The following is a 9329-nucleotide window of genomic DNA, read 5'->3' on the forward strand; positions in this document are numbered from 1 at the left end:
TTTTTATGACTTCACAATTAGTTAAATGGCATTCCGATTTGAATCAAATATATATAATTCAGATGCATGGTGCATCGTGACACATGATTTAGCTGCTTGGCCAAATATAAGTACTATCTGCATGTATTTGATTATTATGATGTTGTCCGTCAAGATTCTCAATTTTAATTTATTCAAGCATTCATTAAATTGCAATATTTATGATCATTTCCGGCCTCTAGCAGGTCAGAGACGAATACAAGCACTCTGGAGATTCAGCAGCTGTGACCAAAAACTACAATAAGATTGGACAGATGGCGACCAGTCCATGGAAGGATTCCCTCATTAAAAGAGGCACGGGAGGATGGAAATATACAAGCATCTTGCTAGGTACATGAATCATTGACATAATTCTATTATTACAGGATATATATATATATATATATATATGGAAAATGATATAATTACAACTCTTATTTACAATTTTTATACAACGATCGACCATCTGTAAAATGATGAATATTTTTATAAAAATAACATCACTTTACATAAATATCCTCAATTAACACATAGTTGTATAAAAAAACAACCAGTAATTCTTTTGTTCTAAGATCGAATATTATTTATATGATATGGTACAGCAAACCAAGCCCTGGCGACACTAGCATTCTTTGGAGTTGCTGTGAACTTGGTTTTGTTCTTAACCAGAGTTCTTGGTGAAGAAAGTGCAAATGCTGCCAATAGTGTTAGCAAGTGGACTGGAACTGTTTACTTGTTCTCGCTGTTTGGAGCATTCCTCAGTGACTCCTACTGGGGCCGTTACTTGACCTGCGCTGTCTTTCAAATCATTCTTGTTGCGGTAACTATTATATATCTCTATCCTTTAATTTTATTTTTATTTTTCACTTATATCCTTTTAACATATATTTTTTAGCTTGCTAACAAAATTGCTTTCCTATTATTAGGGCTTGGGGCTGTTGTCGCTCACATCTTGGCTTTTCATGATCAAACCAGCAGGATGCGGTGATGGAAAACTAGATTGCATGCCCACATCTTCAATCGGCATAGCCATTTTTTATTTATCTATATATTTAGTAGCTTTTGGATATGGTGGGCACCAACCTGCTCTAGCCACGTTCGGAGCAGACCAATTTGATGGGGAAAACCCTAAAGAAAAGGGATCGAAAGTGGCTTTCTTTGGCTATTTTTATTTTGCACTCAACGCAGGGTCTCTTTTCTCAAACACTATTTTGGTCTACTACGAGGACACTGGGAGATGGACACTTGGGTTTTTGGCATCCTTAGGTTCTGCTATTATTGCCCTGTTATCATTTTTGATAGGAACTCCTGGCTACAGGCACGCAAAGCCATGTGGAAACCCTTTGCCACGTGTTGCTCAGGTTTTTGTGGCTGCTGCTAAGAAATGGGACATGGTTCCGGCCAACCCGGATGAACTGTATGAAGTGGAAGGAAAGGAATCTGCAATCAAAGGGAGTAGGAAGATTATTCATAGCAACAAGTTTGAGTGAGTACTGAAATTAACACAATTTAACATTTTTTTTATGATATATTAAGAGATGTATATTTTAATCGTAAGGCTGTACCCCTGACCCTTAAGAGTCTACCATATTGTTTGGTCATTGACAAGTTATTTTAATTGGAAGAAATTTCAATGAAGAGGACAGATCGATCATTAATGATTTATTTATTTTGATCTGTACTGTACTTATAGATCATATGTTTCTTGAAATTCTCCAGATTTTTGGACAAGGCAGCAACGATAACGAAGACAGATCTGGATGGCCCAAAAAGTCCATGGAGGCTCTGCACTGTGACTCAAGTTGAAGAAGTCAAATATGTTCTGAAAATGTTACCCATTTGGCTATGCACTATAATCTACTCGGTCATCTTCACTCAAATGGCTTCTCTCTTTGTAGAGCAAGGAGATGAGATGAACACAAAGATTGGAAGCTTTCACCTTCCAGCTGCTAGCATGTCTGCCTTTGATATTTGCAGTGTCCTCATCTGCACTGGAATTTATAGCCAAGTTCTAGTTCCCCTAGCTGGAAAACTAAGTGGTAATCCCAAGGGGTTAACCGAACTTCAAAGAATGGGTACTGGGCTCATTATTGGAATGTTTTCAATGCTTGCAGCTGGTGCCACTGAGATTCTGAGGCTCAAACATGCAATGCCTGATCAGAAGGGTAGTTCCTTAAGCATATTATGGCAAATTCCACAGTATGTTCTTGTTGGTGCTTCGGAAGTGTTTATGTATGTGGGTCAATTAGAGTTCTTTAATGGACAAGCCCCGGATGGTATAAAAAGCTTCGGAAGTTCGCTTTGCATGGCTTCTATTTCACTTGGAAATTATGTTAGTAGCATGCTGGTTAACATGGTCATGGGGATTACTGCTAGAGGCAACAACCCCGGTTGGATCCCAGATAACTTGAATAAAGGCCACATTGACAGGTTCTTCTTCCTAATTGCGGTGCTGACGGCTTTTGACTTTGTGATTTACTTGTTTTGTGCCAAGTGGTACAAAAGCATCAACCTTGAGGACAGCGCCGAGAAGCAAGGTCGAGAAGAAGATGGAGTGCTCAGCAGAGTCTAGCGATCTGATCTTCACTACTTTTTGGTCAAGTCTGCGTGTGATCTGACGTTTTAGCTAGGGTGAACATTTCGCATGCAATAAGGAAGCTGACCATTTTCTGACATATGGTTGACCTAATTTGATGGTCTAGCTGTGCTTTGAATTAATATTGTAAACTTGTAAGCTGGTTTTTTGTAAATGCAATACGAAATGTTTGTTTTTCGTGCTATTGCTTTTTGGTATTCTTTTAAAGATCGAAGCATGCGTTGTGATTTGTAATACATATTAAATAAACAACATGCATCGATTACCCATGCATAACAATACGTGTTGTATTGTTTATTACATAACTCGTTGTGATACCTACATAACAATATGGTTTAAAACGACTGATCAGACAAAAGCTTACAAGCAGGGAGACCAATTGATCATGAACAGCTCACTATTTAGCAAAACTTGCTCTTAATCTATCTTGTCCACGTGTGAACATGGAACGATCTCCATTATGAATTCAATGATCTATTGTTGAGTTATTCTACTTTTAAATCAGTGTGTAAAACATACCATTGATTTACATCACTATTTTATTTTCAAGTCAGTTTGTAGAATTAACTATTAATCTACATAATTTAAATAGTAAGATTTGATATGTAAAATTTAAATTTTAAAATTTATCTTTCAAATTAAATTAGTCATATAATTACTTTATTAAGTGTGATCTACACACAAGCTTGATAATAGAATTTTTTATTGATTGATGTTTAATCAATGAATGTATATATTGTTTTTTTTCCAAAGAAAAAAAGGCTAGCAATACTCTCCAATGGTCAGCAACGGCTAGCAAATCGGCCTACATCACGGCAAGAATCTGTTGCAGATCAGCATTTCAAAAATACCAACTGCATCCCTAGTCCAACTTAGCACTCCCTAGCTAAAATCATTCAATTGTCAACGTTGCAGTTCCTTATTTCACTCCTTAATGCTTGTAAGAATCTGTACGTGTTATTATATATTTACAAACCATTGGACTCAAAGTTTTATAGGTGAATGGATTGATATAATTAAGGAAAATGTTATTAGTACTTATAATTTTTACTTAAATAACAATACATGTTAAAGTGTGAGCTATTGATATGCTCAAAATTATAAAATTTGAAATTCAAATTTTGAATTTAAAAAGAAAATTGATAAAATGTAGGGGTGGGCGAGCTATCCTGCACCGCCCCGCCCCCGCGCCATAGGGCCGCTCTACCTCTCTTAATATAAAAAATTTAATTTAATTTTTTTATAAATATTTATTAAATAAATATATTGTATATAGATATATACAACTTGTTGAAAACTTGAAATTGTATTCAAGTTACTGGATGAGTAATGCTAGATACAAGTCTCAAATAGACAAACCTCATACAAACATTTTGTAAAGCAATGGATCCAACTAATAAATAATAATTTTTTTTACACTTTTTTAAGGGAGCGATGCTATATACAGAGGACTGTATTGCAGTCCCAACGTGTAAATGACTAAACTGACCCCATTTTACAGCAAGAAATGGCCACATTACCCTTATATTCAGTCTAAAGCAAAAAAGACGAAAACATTTGAATCTCTCCTTCTGCAACACGCCTCACGGCCCTGACCAAATCTCCACCATCATCAACCACCACAATCCAATCTCTTCCACCATTGACGGAACAACCACCTTCACCATCGATGGAGTCACATACTGAAAGTTTTTTTTTTTCGATTTTTGGTGTTTTCCACATATTTTGGTTAATATCTGCTGTCTTACACATATTTGGTGTCTTACGCGTTGCGTCGTTGTTTTCTTTCCAAAAGTTTGGAGTCTTACGCATCTTTGTGTCCAAGTTGATCTACTATAATAATAAAAAATTATTATTAGACTTAGCTAGTAATTTTTAGCTGATCTGCTATCAACCCATTATGACTTAATATGTGTTATTATTGAAATAAACAAAAAGTGAAACAGATGATCAAAAGAAAACAACGAGTTACTTTTTGTCTTTTTGGTGATGATCCCTACAACATGCTTGCTTTTCATCTTCAGCATTACCAGAAGAAGGAAGTAAATGCAAGGTAAATGATGGATAAAACAGCGACAACGACGACAACAGATTGGTGGAGATAAACTTGGGACACTGTGACACTCGAAGGGGAAGGATGTTCAGAAGGGGAGGGATTCGGAAGGTAACTTAGAAGGGGGGGGGGGGGTTGCAGTTTAATTTCCTTCAATGAAACACTACATTTCATTAAGCCTGCAATGCAGTTTCCGATTGGGGACTGCAATAAAAATTTTCCTTTTTAAGATGGAGTCTACTTTTTTACAAAGGTTTGTATGAAGCTTATCTATTTGAGGCTTGTACAAATCATTTTTTTAACTGAGATTGCCTTGGCCTCCTAAGAGCATTTTCAATGAAATAGCTAAATGTAAAATAAATGTACTTTTTAGCTATTAGGACAACAAAACCGTCCACATTAGATTAGGCAAAGGGTAACTACAGTAACTTTTAGCAACAGTAATTCTAAAAGTAAAATCAAATTTGATGTATACTGTAGAACCACCAAAACTTTATTTTATTATTTCTTTTATAACTCTCCCTCTCCTGGTACCTTCTTTTGGGCATGTTTTAATTCTTTTTTACTTTTGTATTTATTTTATTTTATTATCACTTTTGTGTGTGCACGCTATCCTGCATCAAGTGCCCATATTTTGATGAACTATATAGTTCATCAAAATATACTACATATATGTAGTATATGTCTATTAACCAATTAAATAAATTAGAATATGACTATTAATTAACATATAATCATATAATAAGTAAAATGGTAAAATATGATAAAATTAAATAAATTAATAATTAAAAAATTAATTATTTTTTAAAATTAATATTATTTTATTACTATATAATGAATAAATAAATAATTCAATTTGGATATTTGATGTGAATATAATAGTATAAGTCAAATTCATCTCATATTATTTTATTGTTATATAATGAAAAAATAAATAATCCAATGTGAGAATTTGATGTGAATGAAATAGCCAAAGTCAAATTCATCTCATATTAGCTAAAAGTGAGGTTTGGTTTTAGCTAATCCATTGAGAGTGCTCTAAGCCAACATTTATATAGGACGCCCAGGTAAAACAATAGTCATACTTAAGCAATGTGTGACTTATTATCGTATTGCGCGCCTTACCCTCCTATATAAAGATTGGCCTAAGAGGTCAAGGTAATACAAAATACAACTTTAACGAGTTTAAATTCTTTTTGTATTTATAAATTTTAATATAATTTAAATTATATTATAATTTGGGTCTAAAAAATTTTTTTAGACGAAAAAATAATTTTTAAACCCAATGAATTGTGGTTTGGGCGGGAGATGGCTTTGATCCCACCTCCTGGCACCAAGGTGGGGTTACAAAACCCCTACCTCGCATGGAGCGGGGCGGGGTGCGACCATACGGGTATCACCCTTAATAAAATGAATCTTGTAAGTAAAATTGCAAATACATATAAAACTACCTTTTTCCTTAATCCATTAATTACCACTTGCAAAGAGTCACCTTCAAATAACATTTTATCCGGATAATATTGAATTACTAGGAGCCATTGCTGACCATTGGAGAGTATTGGAGCAATATTGCTAGCTTTTTTAGATAGATAGTGGTTTGACAAGCTAAATATATATATATATATATATATATATATATATATATGTATGTACATGTATGTATATTGTATTATGATATGGAAATGAAGGGAAACACTAGAATTAACCTTAAGGTCAATTGTAATAAATTATATATGAAATGGCCGAATTTGTAGAACATATCTTGTGAAAACCTTGAATCATTTCTTATAGAATAAGATATACAAGTCCCGCTCAGCTCACTCCTCTAAAAAAAATGATTTTGTGAACAAATTGTTGTGCACTAAATGTGGTTGAACTCTAAATGTATCATTGAATATGATGCGTCTATTTCTGACCATGTAATTCAATCGATGCCCGTTCAGCCGTTCCAAATTTCCATAAGAAGGTAAGCACATGACGTGGAATCAGAAAAACGGCACAAAATTAGATGATGATGGGTGTCATGATCTGGACTCCACTATCTGCTTAATTATAATGTACTGTTTTCACATCATCTTACTTTATTATGTTTGCTTCCTTTTTCTTTTTCTCAGGAAAACTTAATAATTAATGTTTGAGTTCATGGGGGAAAAAAATTTGAACAATGACAGTACAGAACATAAAAAACAATATGTTACTCAAAACAATATCATGAACTGCATGATTTGCAAGTTTCTGTGTTTTTACAAACAAAAGCCAAGCTGAATTTGGAAATGGTTTGATCGATCGAGCTCGATTAGAAGCATTTCTTTCATAGCGTTTGAGAGCAGATCAAGACGTATATATAGGTATTAAAAAGGCAAAAGAATTAGGAAGCTGAGAGATCATGGGTTAAAATGAGTATAAGTTAGTTATTAATATGTATATATATATATATATATATATGTGCTTTTTATCAAGGTTGCTTTTTATCTGAACCAGTTGTCCTTCTCAACCAACTTTATCAACTTTGCATTTTATGTGCTTTCATGCTTTGGGTTAAAATTACAGTCGTTTTTGCTTTTTTTCTTTTTAAAGATTTTTGGTTCTAGGGTAATTGTACATGTCTAGTTTTATAGGCCCGTGAGTGTTAGTATACCAATCCAACCGCTCATTCTTTTTCATCAACGGCTTAACTTTTTCATCAATAACGGCTTTATTTATTTGATTCGGATACAGTGTGCGTGCGCATACACAAAGATCGGGTTTCTCAGTATTCGAGCTCCTTGAGCGGTTTATTAGAAGGTATTTCTCCATCTTCGTCATCCATTTCAACTCATACTACACAAAGTCTCCTCACATTTTCTTTATGCTTTTACCGAGTCATCTTCTAAGGATGACACACTCCTCCTTCTTGAGGCTCCTTACTAAATATCATCATGATGGTTTTAGCAGCGTCGCCGTCGACAATGTCAATGTTCGGCGGTGGTGGTTGACTGAGCCATCTCTCTTTGTCTCTCTCACTATGTGACTCCGATGCTCCGACTCTGACTCTGACAGCTCCGATTAGAATCAAAGTCCGCTCCTGATCGGAGTTGGAATCCAACTTCGACTCTGACTCTTTGTCGAAGTTCAGAGTTGGGCTTTCCGACTTCGTTGGAGTCAGAGCCCAACTTTTTTCTCATGTATGTCTCATATTTACGTACTTTTCTCAAAATGAGTGTATGGCGTTTGCGTACTCTATAATTACAAATATTATTTCTCAAAAACATATATTGAACAAGGCAAAAGATAGATGAAGAGTACTAGATATTGTAAAATATTTTATGAGGAGATCGAGCATTTGAAAATCCAGTCACAAAGCTGTGTGAAGAAGAATAACAAGTCGACTTCGATGATCAGGCCAAAACAAAGCTCAATAACTATATATGTTGATGATTATCTTGCTTATTATTAATGAGAAATGCTACAATAAAGCAATACATTACGCATTTCTACTTAACTAATATGTGATTTGTCATTTTTACTCTTCTATATATTGAATTTATAGATCAGGCGGTCATTCAGTATATATAAAAAAATATTAGATCATGGCTGGCTAGCTTAGGATCACCCACATATTGATACTGCATGCATGCTTGGTCCCTTTAGGCAAGTTTGAACCATGAACACAATTCAACTTGATTATTATTGCCTTCCAATATATATTTGCATCATTTTTCATCTCCAAAGTAGTCTAATTATTAGGTTTTACGCGCATATCAACTTGGTGGAATATGACAGTACGTAGTACTAGCTAGTACATATATTATAACGTATCAAGCTCATGCGCGCGCTGATGACTGTTGGACTATATTTTCTCAATAAAATAACCCAACACGTACATCATGTATGTATGTATGTATGTACGTACGTACGTACGTACAAGCTGATAGATCGAATAAATTTAATTGACATGGTTATGGTAGTACTTCTGATCAACCAGTGAATTAGGATTAAAGTTCAAATATTAATTATTGCCTTTTAAATATTGGCGGCCAACTAATGGACCGGACGTACATGAGAACTATCATCAAACATTTTTAACTTCCTTTTAATTAACCAGATAATTAATTAATTAATTAGACTGCATTAAAAGGACAAAATAAGATACTCAAATAATCATCCTGCATCTAATTCGTACGTACAGTAATTTATATATAATCATGAGATCGATTGAGAATTTAGAGCGAGATCATGACATTTGGGACTTAATTTAATTTAATTCAGAGTTTCAGACTGCCCGGCCAATTGATATATAACATGAAAATACAGAATATTTTCTCGAACAGTACTATAATTTTTTCCTAATAAGTAATAATTAATTCATGTATTAATAAAAAATATATTATATATATACCAACACAATTAATTATAAGTCTCTTACATATATATTATACGTACTCTATTTATTTGACAAAACATATGTGGTCATCCACGAACTTATATGAACGTATTGCACGTGTTTTTAATTTCTCAGTTTACTCTTTTAGAGAGTAATTAATTGTACGGTACATGTACAAGCAAGAGGGATTAATCAAAAGGAAAATTTTATCTATACTTACAATTTTATTTATATAACTTTACGTGTTGACGTGTCACGTGTCGGCTATTAGAAAGAATTAAAAATTTAAATTTTAGAAT

General features: G+C 33.9%; 1 protein-coding gene across 1 annotated transcript; it reads left to right on the forward strand.

Annotated features, from left to right (window-relative positions):
• The first annotated feature begins 293 nt into the window (after positions 1–293).
• LOC108994453 (protein NRT1/ PTR FAMILY 7.1-like) lies at positions 294–2620 on the forward strand. The gene is made up of 4 exons (XM_035690104.1): positions 294–369; positions 621–838; positions 945–1504; positions 1738–2620. Exons 1-4 carry the CDS (start codon positions 294–296, stop codon positions 2588–2590), a joined length of 1707 nt encoding a protein of 568 aa, XP_035545997.1. The 3' UTR covers positions 2591–2620.
• Positions 2621–9329: the final 6709 nt, after the last annotated feature.

Source organism: Juglans regia, chromosome 5, assembly GCF_001411555.2.
Source record: "Juglans regia cultivar Chandler chromosome 5, Walnut 2.0, whole genome shotgun sequence".
NCBI classification, from domain to species: Eukaryota; Viridiplantae; Streptophyta; class Magnoliopsida; order Fagales; family Juglandaceae; genus Juglans; species Juglans regia.

Coding starts and splice junctions, on each gene's coding strand:
- LOC108994453 (XM_035690104.1), top strand. CDS start 294: ATGGCGACCAGTCCATGGAAGGATTCCCTCATTAAAAGAGGCACGGGA. Junction 370..620: donor ATATACAAGCATCTTGCTAG/GTACATGAATCA, acceptor GATATGGTACAG/CAAACCAAGCCCTGGCGACA. Junction 839..944: donor TTCAAATCATTCTTGTTGCG/GTAACTATTATA, acceptor TCCTATTATTAG/GGCTTGGGGCTGTTGTCGCT.